The sequence below is a fragment of the Candoia aspera genome, chromosome 3 (genome assembly GCF_035149785.1).
Source record: "Candoia aspera isolate rCanAsp1 chromosome 3, rCanAsp1.hap2, whole genome shotgun sequence".
NCBI classification, from domain to species: domain Eukaryota; kingdom Metazoa; phylum Chordata; class Lepidosauria; order Squamata; family Boidae; genus Candoia; species Candoia aspera.
In genome coordinates, this window is record NC_086155.1 from 66,609,174 (window position 1) to 66,636,945 (window position 27,772).

Here is a 27,772-nt window from a genome sequence, read left to right on the forward strand (position 1 = left end):
GCAAACACAAGATACAGTCCAAAGGGTGTTTCAGCCCAAGAAATAGAACATAAAGTTCAGTCCCAAGATCGGCTGACCAGAAGAATCATGAAGAATTAGAAGTCATGAAACAAGGAAAATAATGCCAGTCATATTTTTATAAATGTAGTCCAAAAAGCCTGAAGCATCCAAAAGGATTCTGAAATCAGTGTTGATTGCCCCTGAACTCTACTAACTTGATTATTCTAAGCTACTGGGTTTTTATAATTTTGCTTCATCCTTAAAATGTGTCTTCTACAGGGGGAGCATGATAATTCTCACTTCATTTGCTAACTGTGTGAGAATTCATACACAAAAAGAGTCATGGTATTGCCTATCCTGCCCCTCCCTCCCTTTGTTACATTACGTTATGTTACATTATGTTGTTATGTTTTATTTTTAGGCTACTCAACCCCATTCCATTTCTGGACAGTGAATGATGTGAGACAATTAAAAATAGAGTAATAAAGAGATTCTACAGAACGAACATCCAGAAAAAGAATACCAACACCACAAAAACAAAGATCCCATGAGGGATCCACCAACCATTCTAGCCTAAGGCCTGGGGAAAGAGACAGGTTTTAGGGGCTTGTTTAAACCCCTAAAGGATCAGGGTAGGGGCCATATAAATCTCTGGGGAAGACAATTTCAGAAGTTATGTGTTATAACAGCGAAATCCCAGTTCCTAAGCTATATAAAGACTTTGAATATTTAAAAACTAAAAATGTATGCACATAAATATATTGAGAATACCCCTCAATATATACACATGGAAGCAGGGCAAAAAATATTTAATAGAGTCTGTACTATAAGATAATACAAACGCATAGATAGCATGGATAAACAAGAACTAAATATCTATAGCACAGGGTAGAAGTAGAGGATAGTGTGAGCTGCGAAAAAAGCTTATTCATAAGAAGGACAGGAAGCACTACCCTCACTATGAAGGGACATCATAGCATCAAAAAATATTGAAATATGATTAGCTACAGTATCTACTAAAATCTAGACTAGTTGATAAAGCCACAGGAGAAAACAAATCAATAAACAAAGTCGAAATTATTACTATAACAATAAAAAAGGCACACTTAAAGGACTTGAGAAAATATACCAGGAGCTTCTAGAATTCTCCCTTTCCCCTATTTTATAGGAAAATACAGAATGAATGCCATTTATATAGGAACTTATAAGCCTTCTGCATATTGCTTACGTCTATCAACGTATTCAGGCTTAATAATAAAATGGAGGGACGGAATTGGTGTACCTCTTTGGTCAGAGGTTAGTTTCTAGTAAAACAACAATACAAGATCCTATAAGTATAAATAGAACCAACCTTAACTAAGCTGTAAAGTACAAGGAATTCCTACCTTTCTTTTTAGACTCTTTCTTTGTGCTGGTTTTAACAGCCACTTGAAGTTCTGTCTCAGTTGACATCCTATTGTATCCTTAGTCCTCTTCACACAGATCCAGTATCTTGGCCAGGCTCATTTAGAACAATTCTTCCAGAGAATTACTTAGCTTTTCAAATACTAGAATCGAAAGAGCTCATTTCATTCACCCTTTTGGAGTGCTACAATAAAAAAACAACATAATTAAGCCATCTTAAAAATAAGATTTTCTAAGACATATTAAGGTTCAGCTGAAACTTCCTGTCTAAAGTACGTTAATTCTCATGTGCATTGAGAAATAACTCCTATTTTCTCTTTCTCACATTTATGAGAGTTATATTAATTGCAGTAGGATACAAATGTAACAAATAAATACTATGAATGACATAGAAGTTTACTAAAGTCCTGAGAATTTCTTACAATTTCTACACACAAAACATACAATGTTTACAGGTGTATGTTTGTGTGTATGAAAAATTTGTTAAATTTATATCTCAATTTTCCTCTATGAACTGAAAGTGGCTTATAATGGGATCTCTTCATTTTATCTCCACAACAGCAACCCTTGCCTGAGGTTAGATTTGTACCTGGCTCTCCCTGTTGCTCCTAACACCTCAACCATAACAGCAACTTACTGGCAATCATATATATCTATATTTGTATCTATATCTATATCTATCTAGTTTATATCTTGTATATTATTATATACAGTATTAGGGCTGTAAGGAGTTTTGACAGTGTGCTTCAGTCTGCAGGAAATCCAATAGAAACTTTCCTTCAAAGCATCCTCCTAGACTGAAGCACCGTCAGTCCAATTAGAAGAGTCATCCTGCTTCAGTCCTGATATTAAAAAAGGCTTGGAATAAAAGTCTGAACCAAGATGGTAAATTTCAGTACTTTTGAGGTGAGATGGTGCAATTCAATTTCTAAACTAATTAGAAACTACAGTCTCAAATTAGATTACTATAATCACCTAGATCAATTCAAAAACAGAATGGTTTTTCTTCACACAGCTCTAGCAGATAGACAGAGTGTTAGCTATCATACATAAAAGATACAAACAGAAGCACAGAACTACTCAGTCTTCTGTCCCTCCTCCACTAGCCCAGCTGACTGCATGCAGTTCCTTTTTATATATAGGTACCAAGCTACTGCTTGAAGGTAAAGTTGTAAACACCATGGTAACAAAACAGAGAACCATCTAAACCCATCATGGCATGTCAACAAAACTGTACATTGTGAATAAAATCACATTCTTGAACACGATAATTAATTGTAAATATCAGCAGCAACCAAAAGTGTTGAAGAAAGAGGAAAAATGTATTGAAGAAGCAACCTTTACCCAGAGAGACTTAAAGGAAATAAGTACAGGTAGACCTCACTTAATGATTGTAATTAGGACCAGCTACTCTGTCGCTAAGCATCATGGTGGTAAAGCGTAACGTCACATGACCACACTGAGTTACGACAGCAGTTGCGGCAGTTCCAGTTGCTGTTGTTAGGTGAATCCTGTGGGGTCACAGCATCCCATGGTCACATTTTTGCAACCCCCTGCTGGCTTCCCCATTGACTTTATTTATTTATCGTATTTTTCCACCGCCCATCTTGAAAACGACTCTGGGCAGTTTAGAAACAAATTAGAACAGTAAAAATTAAGTATCAATTAAAAAGATACATTATAAAAATATAAATATTCAAATATAATAAAAACTCTAAAATATAAAATATAAAACCCAAGATGGTGAAATCACAGCCTTGTTAAAATTTCCTGGGGCCATGTCAAGGGGCCAGCCACCCCCATGATGAACTGTCCCCCATTCTACTCCAAGCAAGGTGGCACAGCCACATCTTGTGCCCCTTTCAGAAGGCCAGAAAACTGGGGGCTTGCCTTATCTCTGGGGGTAGCTTATTCCAAAGGACTTTGCTTGTCAGAAGCTGGCAGTGAAGGTCACAAAAGACAATCACATGATGGCAGGATGCTGTAATGTCATAATTGCAAGCTGGTTGCCGAGAGCCCAAATCACAATCACGTCACTGCAGGGATGCTGCAAGGGCTGCAACTAAGAGGACCCATCATAAGTACCCCTCATTCAGTGCCATTGTAACTTTGAACAGCCACTGGATGTTAAGCAAGGACTACCTGTATATTGTTGGAAGCCAGCAGTAAAGGTCGCAAATGGTGATCACACGACTGAGGGACATTGCAATGTCATAATTACAAGCCAGTTGCCAAGCACCTGAATTGCAATCAGTGACCACGGAGACACTGCAATAGCTGCAGTTACAGGGAATGCTCTTAAGTCCCTTCATTCAGCACCATAGTAATTTGAAACAGTTGCTGAATGAGTGGTCGCTGAATGAGGACTACCTGTAGTAATAACACAAAACAAATGTTGGCATGGTTATTTTTTATAACTGTTGAATTTGAAGAGAATAGACAACGGAAACTAATAACTATATTTACTTGGAAGGTTACCTAGGCAGGTTAAGTTATTTGATTATTTTATCCACAATTTAACAGTTTTCAATACCTGCTCTGTTTGCTATCATAACCAGTATAAAATATTTGAATTTAATTGTCTAGGATAAATCTCTTTATGGAAAATGGAAATTGACTATGCTTCAATTTTCAGAGCAGATATTATTGTTATCTGTATAAATAACATGCAAAAGAAGTCTTCAGAATACATTGTCTAGAACTTCCAGGAGGTTTTTTTACTAGATTCTATAAAAGCATGCATGGTGGACTGTTCCATATTATTATAATAGTTTTCTTCAAGGAGATCTGCAAAGGGGGAAATGTTAAATAATATGATCAAATATTAAAAAAATCGTAAGGAGGTAAGATTACTAGCATTAAAGAAGTATTACAGGAATTAATATAGTATCCACTTGACATGCACCAAAACAATGATGTTTTTTTATGCATCGGAAACAATTCATGTGAATTAAAGTTATTACCATATAAGGAAGTTATTAAAATAGAACAGACAGAAAAGGGAAAATACATTATTGTAGAATGGGGAGTTACAAATGAAAATGAAACAAAACACAGGCAATCACTGGGAGTTACTGGATTTGAAACTAAAATGTACATAGTAGAAATGCTTCTTGCATCAATTATTTGCACCATTTATGAACATCATATATCTATCTTGCATTTCTTTCCAAAACAACGTATCAACCATTTTCTTTTTCACAGGAAAAGCACTTATGGTTGCACAGAGAAATCTGGCTGTTACCTTCATAAGCATGCTATTGTTGCTGTCCTACTAGAAAAATAATTCAGGTAAGGCTATCAGTATGACTGATGCTTTACATAGTACTGTGCATGATGCAAAAGAACAAACAAAAACAAAAACATCTTGATGCTGTTTCCTCTGAGTTGCTTCTAAGCATTTGTCTGCCTAGAAATGTATTTCCTTTAGATTTCACAGCCCTTACAGAAAAAAGCTATCACCTGTATTTCCTAGACTTGCACTTTATCCATTAGGACAATCTCCAGTATTCTGTTATGTTGAGACAGTGTGTTTTATGCATCTTATTCTATCAGGTTCGCTTTCTGCTACAATTTCTTTATTCTTTGTGTCCAATTACATTTGCAACTATAGAAATCAAACTCTTATAAAGTAGAAAAAATAAATATAAAATCAAGAAGCTGACTGCAAGAACTTAATAGCCAGCTCCTAAAACATTTTTGTCATTTAGCATTTTTGTTGATTAGCTTCCTTTTTTCCTGAATGTAGCATCTTTCTTCCTGCTAATGTCATGATCATCAACTACATTCTTCTCTAGCATCTTACCCTACTTGAGCCTTGCTTCCTGACAACTTCCCTCATTCCTATGTACTGAGCTCAGCTTTCTGTGCACAGATTCTTCTGCATAAACCTTGACTTCTGTGACCTCATATAAATAGACATTACAACAGGGATTTAGTCATTCAGAACGACCTTCTCAGTAAAACTCAGCATTCCCAAAGTGCCACCAGCTGAATGCCCCTAAAGTCCTTTTATTCCTCCCAGAATTCAATATAGCCTGTGACTCAACCCAAACAAGACTCTTCACATCTCAGTTGCTAACAGTGGTTTAAGAAATGCAGTATCTTACAATCCTTGGACTGCAAGAAGAAGTGCCTTGGACTGCAAGAAGATCAAACTAGTCCATATTCCAGGAAATAAAGCCAGACTGCTCACTTGCGGGAATGATATTAAAGGCAAAACTGAAATACTTTGGCCACATAATGAGAAGACAGGACACCCTGGAGAAGATGCTGATGCTAGGGAGAGTGGAGGGCAAAAGGAAGAGGGGCCGACCAAGGGCAAGATAGATGGATGACATTCTAGAGGTGACGGACTCATCCCTGGGGGAGCTGGGGATGTTGACGACCGACAGGAAGCTCTGGCGTGGGCTGGTCCATGAAGTCACGAAGAGTTGGAAGCGACTAAACAAATAAACAACAACAATCTTACAAAGCTTCTCAATGCTTCAGGATGATTTTAATAAGTGATTTAAATTAAGTTTGTAAAACTACTTGCCCTTTTCAAATTCAAGTTCTTTCAACATTTTGAAATGCTTCAATAACCTTACATGGCTATGCACAATTTGAAATGATTTAATATTATTTTAGTGTGTCAAGGTTTGTATATGGTTCTCCTTAATGAGCTCTTCAGATCTGTGTGAATTATGCAATTTTCAAAAACCAATCTTCAAAGTCTGTACAACTGGCTTAGAAGGATAAAATTTCTGCCATCTTTCCTAGAAACCCAAATAAATAAAATTAACTTCCAAATCACCTAAATGACCCAAAATTAAATATACTCATTTCTAAAATCATTAACTTCCAAATGGATTGTAAATTTAAGATTGTAAATCTTAAAAGAAAATGAAGAATTAAACTATGCAATTAAATAAGTTTGAGCTAATGTAGACATATTGACAAAACTATGTTTTAAATAAGGCAAAATTAGGCAGCAACCATAAAATAAATTTGAAACCCTAACCCTTGAAAAGATCCAGCTAGACTTAAGGCCCCTTGCATTTATGCTAATCTGACACTGTGTTCTTTTTCTTGGTAGGTGATCTGATTCTTTTTCCAGCTTGGCTGCAATACAGCTCAAATTCCATTTTCTCAAAAATTTTGCAGGCAACCTTAGCAAAGCCTTAAAGTATTTGCAAGATTTAAGGCACTCACTTGTCTTGTACAAACTCCCAAATTCCCAAAGAGCAAAACAGAGTCCCTAATTTTCAATCTTTTCACTTTATCTTAATACATCTAGTTAATAGCTAATTAATTTACAGTGTTAAAAAACAACAAAAAACAAACACCGTCCAGCTTATGTAAGTAGGATGTACCAATTTCTTGTGTCATCCTACTCAGAAAGTCCTCAAAGCAGCTACATCAAGCCTTCCTGAAGGCATATTGTCTTCAGTGTTTAAATACTGTTCTGAATAATACCAACAATAACATCATCTTGTTAGTTTATGCAGCAAAATGTGTTTGGAAAGATATCTGATGGAAGGATACCAGGGGACTCATCAAAGATGCAACAGTATGTATACCAAAACAATCTTATCTGTTCATTATGTACTGTGTGAAAGTCCAGTTGACTTATAAACTTCTCTATCTATTCCACATCCACCTTCAATATATAAACACAAGGTAGAAGTGAGACTTTGCTTCCACCTATGCTTACATTCTAAACTACTATATACAATTTTACAATGCATTTCTCTTGCTTTCTACAGTAATCTAGCATTACATCAGCAAAGTCTTGTCATATAAGACAGAATCAACACAAGGTATGCCATTGAACGATACTCACGATACTCAAAACTAACGAGAAGCCCAGCAAAACCAACAAGAATACTTTCCTTTTTTCCAGTTTCTGGTATAGATTATTCTCAAAAAACTATGATGGAAATCAGGCTAGTCAGTGCTTTTACTGTCAATCATAGCAGCATAAATTATGTTGCATTGATAATACATAATTACATCAGTATTGATTTTGCAACAGTTTTAACAGTTGTACACATCAGTAATACAGAGTGGCATAGAAATACCATTCCAAGGAAACACAACACAGAATATCCTATCAAACCCACAACAAAACCAACAACAAAAATATACTCACAATTATTTTTTTAAAAAAGAAACAAGTATTTAGGACACTGTTGATTCAGACCATATTGATAAAATTAAACTCAGAAGGCACTGTAGAAAGAAATTCTCAAATAAGCTGTTCGCACATGTGAAGAAAAATATCATGGTGCAGAAACAAAAGAGCTAGGTAGAAATCAAGGTTTAAGCCTTAGACAATCTTCTTCCAATTCTCAAATTCAATGCTGTAAAATGGGTGCAGCAATAATTGTTATGGAGAACAATCCAATCAAGACTGTCAAAAACAGTGAAATGTCAGAAACCTATCCAGGTTATGGGACATAAGGAACACTTGTAAAGCAGGTTCCTTAACTGAAAGTATAATTATATTGTTTTTCTTAAAAGAAAGTGACAATGGTAATCATAATTTAGCTTGAGTTGAGCAGAAGTGGCCTCTTTCTTTTGATTAAACTGTTTTGTACTCCATGTTTTATTAAGATGTAGAAGTAGATTGACAAGGGGAAGGATGCATTTAACAGCCCCCCAGTCTAGATCCAATGAGTTGTCTTTCAAGTCATTTCAACTTAAAGGGAAGGAAGCTTTTCCCCGTTAATTATCATGGCACATTATTTCTTTTTAAGACGCTGTCAGGTACACAGCATTCACTTAACTGATCTCTCATTCAGATGACAACAATGAAACTGTTTCACAGGAGTGGCTGCTTAAACACAATATAAATAACCTCAGTTTCCCACAGGGGGGAAATGATTAAAACAAAAACACACTGATGAAGATTACTTTCTACAAGTCAAACAGCACTAGCTTTAAGCAGAAATCTTAAGAAGTAGAGTGCACGATAGCTATTAAAGTACCATTAGACTACAATATAGAATGGCATTCTGTTTGTGAAATAAGAATTTCAAGCTGAAAAAAGAAATAGCATGGCTTCGATACTGTCTGTCATTTTTAAATAACATGCTTAGGAGACATTAAGTCCTACATAAAATTGAAAGCAAAAGCATCAGTTCCATAATGCATCCCCATTCCACCCCCATAAGGTTGCACTTTTAGATTTACCACTGGCTTTTCCTTTAAAAAAAAAAAAACACCATTTCACAAATGGATGAATGGAAGGGTAAAGTTGGAGGCGTATTTTAGATTCACTGATGGAATGGCGAAAGGGTAGACCTTTTTTTCTTAACCAGGTGAGAGTTCTGCCATTTTACCTTTCTAGACCAAGAAAGAATGGTAAAAATGTGATTTGTTTTTTTTCCCTTCTTGCCAGTCTGCTGATGGATGTACAGATAAGCAGGTGTTGAGTACAAAGTACAAAAAATGTATCAATGGAAGCCACATGTCCTCAAAAAACTACCCATTGAAAGCAAAGAAATTGGTGTTTTTTTTTTCCTGGCAGGGGTGGAATGGGTAAGAAAACAGGGAAATCCCCCAATCAGTGCTTGTGGTAAGTACCATGCAGGCCATTCCCATGGCAAAAGCAGAGAGAAGGATGTAAAACAACTTACGAAAAGCTACTGTGCTTTTACTTCACTATGGGACTATGCCCATGGCACCAGAGGATGTATTCACGACTGCTTGTTCATTTGATGGCAACTGATGCTACTTTAATCCCTAAGGAGCCCCTCTGCAATACACATATAAATCCACCCTAGAGAGGAAACTCCACTTTAACTCCCTGAGAAATCAAACCCTAAGGCACTGACCTTAAAAACTTTATCCAACTACCATTCTGAAATGTCTTTCCAGTTACATTTCTATGATTCACATAATTTTCATTCTGACTACCTTCCTCCCATCACCAAAATCCTATAGGAATGGTAAGAGAATCTGTTTTGTTTTTTTTAAATGTTCGTACTGTAAAGGTTCTTGAACAATTTGGCCTACTTCATTCTTCAACAGCTCAAGTACCCTTGCAATGTTTACTCAGTTTGCTCAACTACACTTTCCTGACGTTATTCAATGGACATTCAAAAACCATTATTTTCCAAAGTAAAAGCATCCTCTGAGGTAGTTAAAAAAAAAACTTTTCTCTAAAATGTCAAATCATTGTCCAAACTGAATTATTTTGATCAATGTACATCCCTAAAACAAAGTTGCCACCCTTTGTAGGAACTGTTTAATTAATTAATAATTTCAATAAAATATGCATACAAGACCCTGTTAATTGCTTTATAATAATATGGATGTATTCCACTAAATTTATTAAAAACCAAATATCACATTCTATTACTTTTTAACAAACAGCTCTGAGGGCAAGGATAATTGGTATCAATACATTAAAATTTAAGCCTCAGAATAAGCTCTATTCCTCAATGCCTTTTAAACCTAAGGCCTTTGTGTGGCTTGTGCAAGTCAACTCTAAAATATTGTCCACATTCCATTTTTAGTATCCAAACTGGAATGACAAGCAAACTGCTATTCAAAATAACAGCTTTCATTGTCTCTGCTAGTATAGGTCATTGTCACTATTTTTTTTAAAGGAGCAGCAATGTGATGTCATTTCAGCTCTGATCTTTTGCTGTCCATGTTAAAGCGATCCAATGTTGTTACTCCTTTTTTAAAACTGACTTTTCTAAACTCTGAATTTTTGCTACAGTACTTACTACTACCATGTCCACAGCACTGATTTTCCTGCAAGTTACAAAAATTCTTTATATTATCAAAAAGTGGATTCTTTTTGGACTGAGCAGAAGCAATTCTTTAAAGAATTTAATTAACTGACTTTTAATTCCTGGAAAAGGACTGCTTATATCCTGAGTGCCTCTAATGGTGACAGAATACCCAGCAATTAGTGAACTAAGCATTTTGAAAACCAGTTAGATATCCAAAGCAGCTGAACGGATCTGTCTTTATGGAGTCAGAGATGCTGAAACAACAACACACATATGGTGCTCCCCCTCTCCTTTGCTCTTCACACAGACCTTATAGTTCTGCTAAATAGATGTTCTGGTAGGACAAAGGAGGATTATAACCTCTTCTTCCTATTGGATGAAATCAATTTCAGTTGCCATCGTAATTATTGAAAATGCCCTAGTTCCAGCAAATGTAAGACTGTGTCTATGGATAATGGGTTATATTTCTAGTTTTTTTATAATGGTTTTTAAATGCATCTTAACTTTTCTTCATTTCTTTCCTTTCTCCATCTTTTCTCTTCTGAAATTCTGATTACTAATTAAAATAAATTATGATTGACTATTACCATTTGCCTTGACACTTAAATAAATGCCTTGAGTCATTTTTTTAAGTTAGCTTAAGGTGCACTTCTTTCTAAGGACTAATCAGGATATATCAGGTATGTGTATGAAGGTCTAATCAGGATAGCTGGTATATCATTCTTTACATTTGTTTTTTATACATTTTCTGTATATTTCTTAAAAATTGTAATAAATGTTTAAAAATAGAAGAAAGATAGGGTGCATATATCTTGCCTCTGGTACGTAAAAGAAAAGTTCAGTGAGGGCAGCTGAATATTATTATCTCGGTGATTTTGCTCTTCCTTCATATGGCATCAATGCATGTATTAAGAAGTAATGAATGGGCTGCATATGCTCAACTCTTGGGCAGGTGACCAGGAAGGGTGGGGGTTAAGAATCCAGCAGGAGACAGCATTTTGAGCTACGGCCAAACCATCGCTCCCATAGGGAAGCTCTTGGAAAAAATAATTCTGGAATATTTTTCTCTGTAGCCCCTGACCTGATCCAGCCATTTTTTAAAGCCCACCCTCCCTCCCTCCCTTCTTTTCTTCCTTCCTTCCTTCCTTTGGAGTGGCTTCTCTTGTCACACCAAATTTGGCTGCATTCTCTTCTGTTTTCAGAGGATTATCCTGCTGATGGATAGCTGAGAGCAACAGAGTTTCCTAGAACTTTATTGCCCTATATTGCTTGTTAAAGTACAAAACAGAGTCAAGTGGAAAGATCTTTCCCTAGTTACCACATGTTTTTAGCAGAGACGTGTAATTTATTTATACATACAAGCCACATCAGTCTTATCCTTCTGCCACATTTTTGCCATAATTTTGATGATGCAATTTGCCCAGATGCTACTGTGCCATAAAATCCCAGTCCTATCTATCTTCTTGCAGAAGCCTCAAAAAATATAATTTTGCAGATTTCTATACAAAAAGTTACAAAAGTAAATCACAGGAATAATAAAAATAGTAAAAGAAAAAAAAGCATATATATTTTCTATTAAAAAATGGAAAAGTACCATAAGCATTTTAAGACTTTAGCTGCAACTTACCCGAGTCATACTGAAATCAGTGACAGTTACTTTTGAGCAAATATGCATAGAATGTTTATTGATTTATTTATCAAATTTTTATGCTAACCAATTCCCAACAACTCTGGGCAACTAGAATAGCAGAATTATTAATATGGACAACCCTACCTTCAATAACACCCAGCTATGCAAAACATTAATGTTATATTTCATAACATATTCTAAGTCTTATTTTTTTTAAAAAAACAGTGGTTTTAAATTATCTAGTATCGTTTCTTATACAAACACAGAATAGCTACTGCAGAACAGAATGCCAGTGAGAGCCTCTGTGTTTCTGCATGTGTGTATGTATGCAATGTATTGTGAAATTTACACTCACCTGCTCTTCCCACACCAGTCTATATTATGAACAAGTTTCTACTCAAGGAAAACAAAACGTACACAGACAGTATGTACCCACCAGGCTAGTCACTTTAAGGAAAAATGATGTTATGTGAAGTTCATAAAAAAAGTAATAAATACGAAGAAAATAAGTCACGAGATAAAAGAGAAAGAAATCGAAGGAAATAATCTACTTCTCCATCGCTTTCTATCCTTGCAATCTGTCCTTGCTTCTACTACATCAATATACCATTTCATAGATTAAAATTTTGTTCTTTAAATTTTTCACCTCTTTTTGAGGACCTCATCAATTTCATCCAATCACAACTTTCTCACTCTGTATTCAGTCATCAACCATTCATTTTTGACTCTTGTCACCTTTTGTTTTATCACATGCCCTTAAGTATCCCATTGAACTCCCACAGCATTCAACTTACTTTTTTGTTCCCAACATACTACTATATACCTTAGTTCTTACCAAATGGCCCACAGATATTGACCTTTGCTACCCATCATGGCTTCGGTCAACTAAAGCTGGCATATGATGTTTTTACTAACATAAAGAAGGTGTAAACTGGATTATCAGCCTTGGTCATACCTATGCCACATGCAGCATATCCTACTAATGATAAGGGTAAAACCAGTCACTTGTGGTACAAGCTATATCCTAGGTCACAAGCACAACTGGAGCACAGTTTTGCCCCATGAATAATTACACTAAACTGAACAAGCTAGGATTGCTAATAGAAAAACTATCTTGCAAGACAACATTGCCTCCATCCCACCAACTAATTGGGTGCACTTTGGAAAAGACTCTCCCTTGGTATTCAATAAGCTGTACGTGGTTGGCTTTCCACTGGCTAGTAAAAATGGAACTTTTTCAGAGAGCCCTCAATATACAGGTTAATGCTATCAGTTATTGTGTTAAGTGTATTAGGATTAATTTATTGTGTTTTTATTTTACACTTGCAGATGTGGCCTTCAAAAAGCCTAAGGCTGAGGCTAGAAGGCTTATAGAAGGAGCAAACCTGGCCAATGGACTTCACAGGTATTTATAGTACAAAGAAACAAAAGAAGAAAAGAATCTGAAGGGACTTATTATAAGACAAAGTTTATTAAAAATTTGAAATCTTCTAAAAGCAAGGATAAGGCTGGCAATCCCACCATTAGCATTACAATCAAATGCTTTTTACTCCAAGGACAGCTGTAGTAAAAAAGACTTAATTACACATGACAACATGACATATCCAGATTCAGAAAACAAGTTAAAGACACAACAGGAACTGCTCAATGAAGGAAGAAATCTATCATGTTTAATGTATCTGCAAATAACTGGAAAATAAAAAGTGATCTTAAAAGAGGAGGGACCTTGAAAAAGATGACAGAATTTGAAACACTTATACAAAATCAAGATAATCCATAGGACAGATTTATAAATTGTTATTGAAATATGGAGGAATAACAAGTTAAAAACTGAATGATATATTGGATGCAAAATTTGAGAGAAGTAATCACAGTGGATCAATGGGAAGAGTTATGGAAAAAATAATAAATTTAATTAAACTTAAATTTAAGCTGAAGAGAAAATTGGTATAAAATCTTCTATAGATGGTACATAATGTTGTCAACAATTGCCAAGATAGCCAAACCATGCAACAACAATTGTTGGAAATGCCATAACAAAGAAGGAAAATTTTACCATATGGTGGCTATGCAAAAAACTCAAAAATATTGGAAAGAAATACACCAAAATATTTTAAAAAGTCCTAAAAATAGAATTTGAGCTTAAACCACAGATATATTTAGTAGGTATAATTACAGAAAACATAAATAAATAATACCATAATTTACTAAGATATATGTTGACAGGAACAAGAATAAATCTGGCACAACACTGGAAAACAGTAACTTCGCTGGTCATATCAAACTGGGAGGCCAAAATTGGAGAATACGCTGCAACAGCAAAATTGACAGTATATATCCATAATAGAAATTTAACCAAATTAAAGCAGGAATGGCTCCCTTTGATAGAACAATTTACACAGCATGGCAGATTTAGTTAAATGGGATTGTTATCTAGGACTTAAAACGGAAACCAACAACAATCATTAATGTTCAATGTAAAGCATAAAGCATTCCTTCTCTGTGGTAGCCCCCACCATCTGGAAAAGCACCCCTCCATAGATGCAGATGGAGCCCACTCTCCTGGGGCTCCCAAAAGCCTGTAAACCTGGCTTTGGAGTTAATGTGTTTTGAGGGTCCCTGTCATACTGTGTTTTAACTGCTGTTTTTTAGTCCAGGCTGTTCTGCTTTGTTCTATGTTTTTAATTGTTTTTAGTATTAGATTTTGCAAGCTGCCCAGAGTCTGCTGGAGTGGGCAGCTATAATAAATTTAACAAAATAAATAAATAGTAAATAATAAATATTTAAACTGTGGTTAGCAATTGAGGACACAAATAGAACGGATGAGGAGGATGTGTTACCAGAAAGTTTTCTCACTGTGCTTTTTTTTTTTTAAATCTACATTCAGTAGTTATTTTTTTGTTCCATCGTATTCTTTTTCTTACTTTCTTTTGTATTCTATTATTTTAACAATTAAAAAAATCATCCTTAAAGAAAAAAGAAATGGGATAATAAAACCTTGTCCAAGAACTCTTCATACCAGAATAAAAACAATTAAGCCAAATGAATAAAACAAAATGAAATATTTAAGATCAATGATGATCTCAGAGAGTGAACATGGTATTGTTTATTTACAACTTATCAAATTGCCCAAGCATACTCAACCTATCGCTCACCAGCTTGTTCTAATTCCATTCTCAATCAACAGTTCAGTTCCTTTCTGTCATGTTCACCGTTTCAATGTGCTTGGTACATCGTAACGTTTCGCATGTCATTTCCCTGATACGTGTTTGATCTTGGGAGGGAGGAAGATTCCTCTTTGGGGAGTTGTTATCTGTTGGCTGCCGGGTTGGAATGTGTTTGGGTTATCTCATGTGTTCAAGGTTACTTTCCCAGGATGTGTGGAAAACAGTTACCAGCACTTGGGAGGGGGGTGGTTGCTATGGCCGGTAGAGGGGAGGGATTACGTTGGGAGCTGAGGGTTTTTAGTTTGTATTTGGCATGCTTTTAGTCATTCTCAGCTTTCTCTGTATCTGCCATAATTTCCCTAATAAATCAGATTTCATTTAAGTAACCTCTTGTGAGTCTGAGTGTTTGGGGTAGGCAGACATTACACTTTCTTTGTTGTCCAGTTATCACCATCAATGTAGCAATTTAGACTAACACCTCTAGAGAGAAAATACTTGGTTTATTAAACTGTAAGTTACATCTAGTAAATTAATCCTGCTGTAAATTCAAGCAACCAAAGGACAGAATGCACAATTTGGTTTTATTCAGGTTGTTCCTGAACTGAAAACAAGATAAAACTCTTACCTGAGTCAAGTATTCCTGCCCTGAATCCCTTGAATGAAGCTTATCTCTAAATTTCCCTTATTTCCTGATTTGGAACTTTGGTATCCCTTCGTTCCTGGAAACTATGTATTTGCTACTAAATTATTGTTCGGATGTCACATTACAACATATTTTACAAGATGAACATAAAGCAGACTGGTGCACACACTGTACTGCTCACGTCTGGCTTTGTCTGCCAGTAGAAGTAATTAATGAACCCAGAAACTCTGCTAAGGTTTTTATTGTGTTATGTGAAACTGAAAGTCTAGCTTTTCTTTTCTTAACAATCCAAAGTCATAAATCAAGAACAAAACTGGTTTAATGTGGTATTCGAAGACTGCCTATACACTTGCCTGTTTCTGTGATACTGGCCTGTTATTCCCAGAGCTCATTCTGCAATGCTACTCACAACCCATTTAGACAGCTCATATTACCTAATGCCATTGCCTTCACATACTTCTCCCATAGCTTACCTATCCAGGCATTGGGCTTCAGGCATTTGGCTCCGGGGTATAGTAATTACTCAGTAATTTTAATAAGTGTGGATGGTTAGATATATGTGTTTATGAGAGAAGAACCTGTTATTTTAAAAAGGGCAACACAGAGACAAGTGCTTGCATAAATATAAATCAAGCCCTGCATCTTGTAGTTATAGTATACGTATATCAGCCATCCACAGACTTTTAAAGACTGCATTAGTCTGGAAATACATTATGAACTTGAACATGAAAGAAAAACAGAAAAACAGTCTTAGAATACCCAGATTGTGAACTCCTGCTCTAAAATGCCTGAAGAACATTAAAGCAAGTACGAAGGAAAAACAATTTTGTACATTACCAAATCTGTGCTATTGGAATTTATTGTGACAAGCCGACACTATTTTTTCCTCTCCTGGGAAGCTCTTGATACTACTGGAAAAAAATGAAAGCAACACAAGGAAACTAGAGGGAACAAAGTACACAGCTGAGATCAGAATGTATTGTAATTATGGCTGTTAAATGTCTACTAAAGTGAACCTGTGCTACAGAAACATGAATGTTATCTCAGGGACACAAAATAATCTTCAAGAGAATATAGGATATAAGTATCAGAAGCTTTTTGTACTTCGAATAGCATGTGAGATGAAAACAAAGGGCAGCAAAGTTCTTAATTTTTTTGTATCACAACTCTATCATTTTTTAAAGTTAAATATTGTTTCATTGCTTCTCCTTTTTAGCTGCTAGACTAATAGAGAAGGAAGAGTCAACTTTTTAAAAATGCAAACTTATTTCCTGTGGTTTTCATAATAAATACCTGCTGCTGGGGTATTTGATATAACCATTATAGTATGGGTGTACAACCAGATGCCCCAGCTTAAACAGCAGCATCCCAAAGCCTACATGGGGTCTCCATGTCCACTACCAAAGTTGCCAACAATATGTTAAATTTTTAAAGTGACAAACAGTGAAATTAAAGTCAAAGAGAATAACTGTATTTGATCAATTTAATTTAAATGTAAATTTCATCAAATTTCATTTTGTCCTGTCTATCCATTTCTGAAGTACAACCCCATTCCACTGCTGCATTATTTTAAAAAGTTACTAAGATCATGATTCAAAAACAGAACAAAACATAATTTTAGAATAATACAAAATGATTCAGTGATATTATGATTCTGCCAATATTATATTTCAATTCATTCTTCTTTATGATCCACTACTGAGAATCATCAACTATTCTCAGTAATGGCTGTTCTACTTAGTAGAGGGATACTTTTACTAAGGTTAAGTTAAGTATTTGAATAAGTAATGAGCCCAAACTATTCCACCTTTTTGACCTTCTTCAATTTCACAGAAAAGAAATTGCATTAAGTTTTTATTTTTAGAAGAAATGGTTAATAAGAAGCAGGATTCCTTGTTCCTTGTTATGAGTTCTTTGTCCTTTGTTACAATATAGACAAGAATATACAAGTGTCCAGGTTTTTTGTCCTGAGAATTTCACTCTGAAAATAAATTAAAAGCAAATTATAATCTATTACAGAGCCAGTTTTGTGTAGTGGCTAAGGCACCAGGCTAGAAACCGGGAGACCATGAGTTCTAGGTCCACCTTGGGCACAAAGCCAGCTGGGTGACCTTGGGCCAGTCTCTCTCAGCTCTAGGAAGGAGGCAGTGGCAAATCACTTCTGAAAAACCTTGCCAAGAAAACTACAGGGACTTGTCCAGGCAGTCTCCAAGAATTAGGCATGATGTAACGGATAAAAATAAAATAAAAAATAATCTATTAAATTGAAGAAGGATGAAAAATGCTGAGGAAATATTTAGCACAGCATTATATAGGTAAAACACTAGATGAGGAAAATTCCTTTTAATAAAGTCTTCTTATTAAAGAAGGGGGTACCATGGACATATCCATGAAGTTTTCTTGGCAATAATATAGAGGTGGTTTGCCACTGTCATCTAGTGGCAAACCACCTCTATATTATTTTTTTTCCCCAATATTCCAGTCTAGCCTATTGTCCTAATGGTTTATTGATGGTCTCCATCCAAATATTTACCAGGTCCAACCCTGTTTGGCTTTATAATATTATCCATGGTCAGTGCAACAGCTATTAGTCCATTTTATTTTAGACTGGCGGAAAAGTGGCAGCTTCAAGTTTCTTAAAAAAAACTTACCCTGACACTATTTTATGTGTACTGCTTTAAATAGTTACAATTAAAAATATATTGACAACCCAAAGAAAACTCACTGCCACCTACCTTATGCTTATGATTTGTTTTTGTTTTTTAGCAACAGTAAGGCCAATTTGTATCCTCACAGTTGTGGCCATGGCTATATACACAGCCAGCATTTTTGGTTGAAAAACAAACACACACCTGCTTAAACATCTATGGATACTTGTTTCTATTTATACAATGCATATTGTATAAATATGCAAACACTGTATGTTTTCTATTTCTCCAATATAAAGATCAAAGAATTTGTTTGTGTGTATGTGTGTGTGTTTGCGGCTCTTATGTAGACATTCTGATCAACTTTAGAACTTGCAGGTATAAGAACAAGCAGAAGCTGTCCATTTAATAAGAACATCTGCACAAGGCTACAATCATCAACAGAAATAACTAACTGTAGTGGAAATCAAGAACTAGCCAGCTTGAGTAGTTTACAAAATGATACAGTATGGGATGATAACATGACATAAAAAACGGAACACATTTTTAGGTCACCGAGGTAGCTTGCAGTGAGGAGACATTTACTGCCTTCTGTCATGTCACAGTTTATTTTCTGATGGAAAACAATTACAGGACAAATGTCAAGGTATAGTTTGCTCCCCCCGCCCCAACAGTGGCAGCAGCATCTGGTCTCTTGGCAGATTCCCTGGGCAATTTACTGACAGCTGAAGAATTAAGAATTTGGTGTCAGTCACAATAATATTCTGCATAAGCTTTCTGGCTGCACCTTCTTCCTAGATATCATGATCCATATGGTTTACTTTTAAGGAATTAAAATGAATGGTCTGTTTCAGAAAGTGTTGACTTAAAAGGCCTTTGGGGGGCATGCAAGGGCACAAGGAAACTTTAAGAGGAAATAGTATTCCATAGCAGAAACAGAATGACTAATCTGATCTGATCTAAATTGTTTATTAAGCCTAAAATGTATTTTCCATTTAGCCAATGGCTCACAGAACAGTCTGATCTGCTCTGGCTTAAAAAGTAGTCTTCATCATTACATGCAGAACATTGCACTAGTTCAAAAATCTAATTAACAGCATGTTATTTAATTATTTGTTTTTATTCAATGTCTTCCTTTGTTACCATCCAAGACTGTGATCTGTGCTTTCATTTGATTGATGCAACTCTTTGACTCTACTATTGAATCTGGACAGAGATTAATGAAAAATATTATAATAATGCAAAATGCAGTTAATGGAAATTGTGCATGATTACACTATATGAAGGAAGCACTACTCCAAATCAGATTAGAAATTTCATATATGTATATTTTGCCCTAGAACCGCATAAATCCTTACTGCTTAGTTTATAATCTAGTTTTATAACTAAGTAGTAAAGATTTATGTTATTTTTAGGAATATGAATGACTATTATAAAAATATATCGAGATATGTCATTCCAAAGCACATAAGGTTGCTATGAAACCTGATTTTACATTCCAGATTATTTCAAATTGATAGCAGGGTAGTAATCTCACTTTATAGTTTTTCTTCATTGTTCTTTTGATGACCTACATTCATTTGTTTTTGCATTATTAAATAGCAACCAATTATCCTGATGTGATTACCATCTCCAAAAGTTAACTTTTTATCTCAATATCTCTAAGGGTTAAACTCAGCACTATACTGTTACTTACTATATCTATTCGTTTCAAATCAACTATGAACAGAATGGAGGGTTGAAGTGACTAAACTGGTAGTCTGTATTTAAAATACTAATTGCAGTGCACTACAGAGACTTTACTCAATTTCAGTCAGCTTCAAAGACTCATTAGGAATGAGGGAATCAAAGGTTTTCAACAGTGCTACAGGTGATATAAGTAACATTAGCTCCTGAATATAAAAGTTACATGAGTATATAAACGTGTGCACACCCACAGAAAACTCAGACTGATTTTTAAAAAGTCCTTAATGATTTAAGCTCAAAGTTACTAAGAAAAGTTTAATCTTCTGTCACTGTACGTTTTCTATTTTCCAACACTGTGCTCATTCCCTAGACCTGTAGCAACTGTAACTCAAGCAATCTGAATGTTTCTGCATTTGTGGGGACTAACTGCTTGAGGTAAATGGAGTCCTCTTTGTGAATATTAGATAGCCTACTCATTCTTCTATGGTCTTGGACATAACTGAGTTTGCTCTTTCAATTTAATGAGGCTTAATAATGTCAAAGTCTGAAAAACTTGCCATCAGTTCTTATTTATTCCAGGCTTTTAAAAAAATATTTCTAGAATAATGTCTTTTTCTTTAATGTCCTGGCACTTAAAGCAGTCCCTTCTATCATTTAAAACAACAATAACTACAAAAGCCAATGCCTAAAGGTTCTCTTTTCCAAACCAAGTGGATATCTTGGTTCAAGATAAGAGCCAGTTAGGTCTAGTGGTTAAGGCACCAGGCTAGAAACCAGGAGACGGTGAGTTCTAGTCCCACCTTAGGCATGAAAGCTGGCTGGGTGACCTTGGGCCAGTCTCTCTCTCTCAGCCAAACTCATTGCACAGGGTTGCTGTTGTGGAGAAAATAGGAGGAGGAAGGAGTATTAGGTATGTTCCCCACCTTGAGTTATTTATAAAAATAATAAAGGCGGGATAAAAAATATAAAAAATAAATAAATATATAAAATATCAAATACTGTAGTTTCCAGTAGGCATTTGTCTAGGATAAAGAATCAGTACAATAACAATTTGTAACAATTATATGTATTATTATCTGTTCTTCTGCCCAGTTATGTATCATGTAAAGATTTCCTGAATGGTAGTCATATTAGTCTGTAACAACCCACCTTTCCAATCTTACAACCCAGTAATCTTAAAATTCCTAGAATCATGATACCTATGTTACTACTTCAAGGACCTGCAACTTTATGTACCTTTTATCCTTAAAAGGATGATACAAAGAACAGAATTATCATAATAAATAAACTGGACAATAAATTATTGTAACAAACAGACAAACAAGCAAGCAAACTTCATAGTGAGTTATTCTTAAATAGATGTCTCTATTCTATATAGACTCTGTACTTTGGTTAGGTCCACTTTGAAGAAGCAAGATAGGAAGATTATTGATGGTTTTGAACTTTGGTGTTGGAGAAGACTCTTAAGAATACAGTGGACAGCCAAGAAAACAAATGGATCATTGAACAAATCAGAGGCATTCAGGCACAAATGACCAGGTTCAAATTATCCTACTTTGGACCCATTGTGTGAAGACCTAGCTCTCTGGAAAAGGCTCTAATGCTGGGAAAGGTGGAGGGAAAAAGAATAAGAGGACGACCAGCAGCAAGGTGGATAGACTCAGTTATAGTGGCGATGAGTGCACCATTAGAAAAGCTGAAGGACCAGGTTATGGCAAGATCATCATGGAGAAAATCTATCTATGTACTCATTAAGAGTCAAGAATGACTTGATGCCACGTAATCAATCAATCCAAAACTCCAAGAAACAGTACAATTTATGTGAGCTGTTCATTTTTATACAAAAAAGAACCATAAACAGAAATGCTCTTAAAAGTTATAAAATGGCATTTGATACTTTTCTGATGTTTGTGTGAGGCAGGGCAATTATAGCACTTGTTTTATATGGCATTTTGCAGCTACATAAGGGAAAGAGGACATTTAGGTATAATGTCATGAGAAATGTTACCTTAAAAAGAAAATTATTCCTATCTCCACCCATACGGCTAATATTGAAACTCACTGCACATCCTATTGTCTTACATTGTTTTTTTTTTAATAATACAATTTTGAAGGGGGTATTATTTTGGCTTGCATTTGCACATGACTCAATTTCCATCTTTGGGATAATTTGTATCAGCCTCAGATTAAAACTAAGTGGTTTGAGGAATTGTCCTCTTGACAGAAAGGCACAGTGCTCCTATCTTCCATTTGATATAGATAAAATGTTACTATCACTCCAAAGGCAGAATTGACCACACTGCTTCTCCGGCTACCCTAGATCACTGTTACTCCATTGTCAGATTGTTCAGAATATCCTTTATAACAGCCGATGAACAACAATTTTATTCCTCTGAATGTCTGCATATGAAATATGTAAAACAAAGCACAGCTAATTAAGAACATGTAGGTGAAAGTTTAATCATCTCAATCATGAGACAGGAGTTAATAGTGTCTGGGATGTTTTCCAAAACTATTTTCAAACAGGAAAAAAGAATAAATATAAACATGCCATGAAAGAAATACCCAAAGAACTAGGATGTCTAAGCAACACAAAGCCTGAGAATCTTATTTTATTTTTCTATCCTCCAGCATGCAATACTTATAAAATGCATTAATTTTGCTTTAAAGATTAACTCTAACCTTAAACTCTCTCAGCATATTGGTCACCTTTGTGCTAGCTGATCAGAGCATTCATTGTGCTTTGGCACTCTGATTCTGATGAATACTATCTAAGCCAGGACTTTTTGGAACTAATCATGTACAATTTAATATGATCAAAGTACTTGCAGTCTTCATTCAAGCCAAGTGTGAAAGTTCTTAAATTAGTTTCACAGTTTGATTCATGCAAAACAAATGTAGACTGGCACTGGATTTATTTTCCTCCCTGACAACAACCTGGCCCTAGAATAATCCAAAGGCTATTTATTTTAACTATTACCGAGCATTCACAATACAAGTTGGGTATTGTGTCCTTTCTAGAAGACAGCAGTAGCAGAACACTTCAGTACTGCTGCCCAACAAAATTACATGGGCTTGTCAGTAGTTGAGCTTGACTCAAAGCATACCGTACCTTACTTTGTATCAGTGAAATCTTGCTGACTTTAGTGTTGTATGTAACTATATAATAGCTTGAATTCAAGAAGGGATGAATGTAGCTTTTTAATGGGTCCAGGGCTGCGAACAGGAATGAAGTTTTTGTACCACAAATATAGAGGCACAGATGGCGCTGCCAAACTTTGCTCTTTTCTGACTCCTATACCAAATGACTAAAGGTCCCATGATCCGAGATACCGGTGTACCTACTTTCACAATCCACCAGATGTTGGGGACTACGTATTCGAAAATAGCTGCAATAATTCCCTCTAGCTCTAAAAAAAAAAAAAAAGACTAATTCCCACTATGCAAATATATGAGTCCCATTTCAACATGTAGGGTCAAGTTACAATCATAACTCTGCATGAAAGTTTGCATAAGTGTCTAGTAATATATTATGCATGCAGGATTAATTAAGCCCAGTGAGCTGGTTCAAATATCTAAGAACTTTCTAATTGCTACATGCAATTAGTACAAGTCACAAAATGCTCTAGCCTTCACTGTATACTTTGTGGACTTACAACATATATTTATTACTATATCCTGGGCTACAGAAAAACCACAAAAATGGTATTAGAAGTTCTGGTTGCTCACGGTATAACCTTAAATTTAAACCTGGTCATATATGCAGCAGAAACAAATGTACCTATTTGGTAAAATCCTAAATTGCAATGTCAGATATCTTCAGCAAAGGATCGTTACCTTGTCGTGGTGCTGGAGCTTGAGCACCTCAATGATGCCATGAGCTAAACCGTGAAGGGCCACCCAAGACGGGAAGGTCATGACAGAGAGGTCAGACTAAATGCGATCCCTGGGGAAGGTAATGGCAACCCACCCCAGTATTCTTGCCGTGAAAACTAAATGGATCAGTACAACCAGAGATATGTCGGTATACCATCGGAAGATGAGACCCCCAGGTCGGAAGATGGTCAAAATGCTACTGGGGAGGAACAGAGGATGAGCTCAACTAGCCCCAGACGTGATGACGCAGCTAGTTCAAAGCCGAAAGGATGGCTAGTGGCCGACGGTGCTGGTGGTGAACGGCGAATCCGATGTTCTAAGGATCAACACACCATCGGAACCTGGAATGTAAGATCTATGAGCCAGGGCAAATTGGATGTGGTTATTGGTGAGATGTCAAGATTAAAGATAGACATTCTGGGCGTCAGTGAACTGAAATGGACTGGAATGGGCCACTTCACATCAAATGACCACCAGATCTACTACTGCGGACAAGAGGACCACAGAAGAAATGGAGTAGCCTTCATAATTAATAGTAAAGTGGCTAAAGCAGTGCTTGGATACAACCCAAAAAATGATAGAATGATCTCAATTCGAATTCAGGGCAAGCCATCTAACATCACAGTGATCCAAATATACGCCCCAACCACAAATGCTGAAGAAGCTGAAGTAGAGCAGTTCTATGAGGATCTGCAGCACCTACTGGACAACACGCCTAAAAGAGATGTTATTTTCATCACAGGAGACTGGAATGCTAAGGTGGGCAGTCAAATGACACCTCGAATTACAGGTAAGTATGGCCTGGGAGAACAAAACGAAGCAGGACACAGGCTGATAGAATTTTGCCAAGACAATTCACTCTGCATAACAAACACTCTCTTCCAACAACCTAAGAGACGGCTTTATACATGGACTTCACCAGATGGACAACACCGAAATCAGATTGATTACATCCTTTGCAGCCAAAGGTGGCGGACATCTGTACAGTCGGTAAAAACAAGGCCTGGAGCTGACTGTAGTTCAGATCACGAACTTCTTCTTGCACAATTTAGGATCAGACTCAAGAGATTAGGGAAGACCCACAGATCAGCTAGATATGAGCTCACTAATATTCCTAAGGAATATGCAGTGGAGGTGAAGAACAGATTTAAGGGACTGGACTTAGTAGATAGGGTCCCAGAAGAACTCTGGACAGAAGTTGGCAGCATTGTTCAGGAGGCGGCAACAAAATACATCCCAAAGAAAGAGAAAACCAAGAAGGCAAAATGGCTGTCTGCTGAGACACTAGAAGTAGCCCAAGAAAGAAGGAAAGCAAAAGGCAACAGTGATAGGGGGAGATATGCCCAATTAAATGCAAAATTCCAGAGGTTAGCCAGAAGAGATAAGGAATTATTTTTAAACAAGCAATGCGCGGAAGTGGAAGAAGACAATAGAATAGGAAGGACAAGAGACCTCTTCCAGAAAATTAGAAACATTGGAGGTAAATTCCAGGCAAAAATGGGTATGATCAAAAACAAAGATGGCAAGGACCTAACAGAAGAAGAAGAGATCAAGAAAAGGTGGCAAGAATATACAGAAGACCTGTATAGGAAGGATAACAATATCGGGGATAGCTTTGACGGTGTGGTCAGTGAGCTAGAGCCAGACATCCTGAAGAGTGAGGTTGAGTGGGCCTTAAGAAGCATTGCTAATAACAAGGCAACAGGAGACGACGGCATCCCAGCTGAACTGTTCAAAATCTTGCAAGATGATGCTGTCAAGGTAATGCATGCTATATGCCAGCAAATTTGGAAAACACAAGAATGGCCATCAGACTGGAAAAAATCAACTTATATCCCCATACCAAAAAAGGGAAACACTAAAGAATGTTCAAACTATCGAACAGTGGCACTCATTTCACATGCCAGTAAGGTAATGCTCAAGATCCTGCAAGGTAGACTTCAGCAGTTCATGGAGCGAGAATTGCCAGACATACAAGCTGGGTTTAGAAAAGGCAGAGGAACTAGAGACCAAATTCCCAACATCCGCTGGATAATGGAAAAAGCCAGGGAGTTTCAGAAAAACATCTATTTCTGTTTTATTGACTATTCTAAAGCCTTTGACTGTGTGGACCATAACAAATTGTGGCAAGTTCTTAGTGGTATGGGGATACCAAGTCATCTTGTATGCCTCCTGAAGAATCTGTATAACGACCAAGTAGCAACAGTAAGAACAGACCACGGAACAACAGACTGGTTTAAGATTGGGAAAGGAGTACGGCAGGGCTGTATACTCTCACCCTACCTATTCAACTTGTATGCAGAACACATCATGCGACAAGCTGGCCTTGAGGAATCCAAGGCTGGAGTTAAAATTGCTGGAAGAAACATTAACAATCTCAGATATGCAGATGATACCACTTTGATGGCTGAAAGTGAAGAGGAACTGAGGAGCCTTATGATGAAGGTGAAAGAAGAAAGTGCAAAAGCTGGTTTGCAGCTAAACCTCAAAAAAACCAAGATTATGGCAACCAGCTTGATTGATAACTGGCAAATAGAGGGAGAAAATGTAGAAGCAGTGAAAGACTTTGTATTCCTAGGTGCAAAGATTACTGCAGATGTTGACTGCAGGAAATCAGAAGACGCTTAATCCTTGGAAGAAGAGCAATGACAAATCTCGATAAAATAGTTAAGAGCAGAGACATCACACTGACAACAAAGGCCCGCATAGTTAAAGCAATGGTGTTCCCTGTAGTAACATATGGCTGCGAGAGCTGGACCATAAGGAAGGCTGAGCGAAGGAAGATCGATGCTTTTGAACTGTGGTGTTGGAGGAAAATTCTGAGAGTGCCTTGGACTGCAAGAAGATCCAACCAGTCCATCCTCCAGGAAATAAAGCCAGACTGCTCACTTGAGGGAATGATATTAAAGGCAAAACTGAAATACTTTGGCCACATAATGAGAAGACAGGACACCCTGGAGAAGATGCTGATGCTAGGGAGAGTGGAAGGCAAAAGGAAGAGGGGCCGACCAAGGGCAAGATGGATGGATGATATTCTAGAGGTGACGGACTCGTCCCTGGGGGAGCTGGGGGTGTTGACGACCGACAGGAAGCTCTGGCGTGGGCTGGTCCATGAAGTCACGAAGAGTCGGAAGCGACTAAACGAATAAACAACAACAATGTCAGATATAAATGACAATAAACTGAAAGAACTGGTAAGAATCAGAAACAATAGGAGCATCATTACAGATCAGAAATCTAAGCAGCATCAGTCCTGGTTAATACTTGAATAGGGTCCATCTGGAAAATCCAGGACTGTAAACTAGACGAGGAAAGCTAGTAAACAGCCCAAAATAAGACAATGAATTAATTCTGAGTTTGTCACATGGACTGGTTTCAAAGTGGTGTCCTCCCACCAGTGGTTTTAAATGCACAAAGTAACAGAATTACAAGTCTTTTGTCCTTTATTCTACCTCAAGTGTGTGTGTCTGTGTGTGTGTGTGTGTGTGTGTAATCTGAAGCATAATGACCAAATCACAAATGTGAACAAGATTTGTGTGCATAATGATCCACATTGAATAAGAACACAAAGATTAATCAGATTCAGTGGCAAGCCCACTATGGCATAATAGAACTGCATACACAAAGCTGTCTCAGCACCAGCTATTAGCTTATACCTTGACACAGAAGATAATAAACAGCATATAACAAACCCCATCTTCAGAGGCAGAAAACGTATAATTGATGCAGCACAATTCAACTTAACAGAGCAAAGGCCCAGTCTGCATGGCTTGACAGAAGATCATTAAATAGGTCTTCAGAGCAAGATAAACAGATGTACTTTGGGAGTTCCAGAGCCTAGGAACAAACACTGAAAATTACTTCAGTGTGTGAACTCACAAATAATAATATTCAAACCATTAGGCATACTTTTCTGACATAAAAATCTCTGAATTTTATTACTTATGACTTAGGATAGCTTTCCCCCAATTTGGTGCTTTCCAGATTTG

General features: G+C 36.5%; 1 protein-coding gene across 2 annotated transcripts in view; it reads right to left on the reverse strand.

The window, feature by feature from the left end:
- DAB1 (DAB adaptor protein 1) overlaps positions 1 to 27,772 on the reverse strand; it is a 269,541-nt gene that overhangs the window by 201,645 nt on the left and 40,124 nt on the right. For both annotated transcript variants that reach the window (XM_063298018.1, XM_063298017.1), the window contains exon 3: positions 1,386 to 1,588. In XM_063298018.1, the coding sequence (XP_063154088.1) occupies positions 1,386 to 1,452 (67 nt within the window). In that variant the 5' untranslated portion in view covers positions 1,453 to 1,588. The remainder of the gene's footprint in view (positions 1 to 1,385; positions 1,589 to 27,772) is intronic.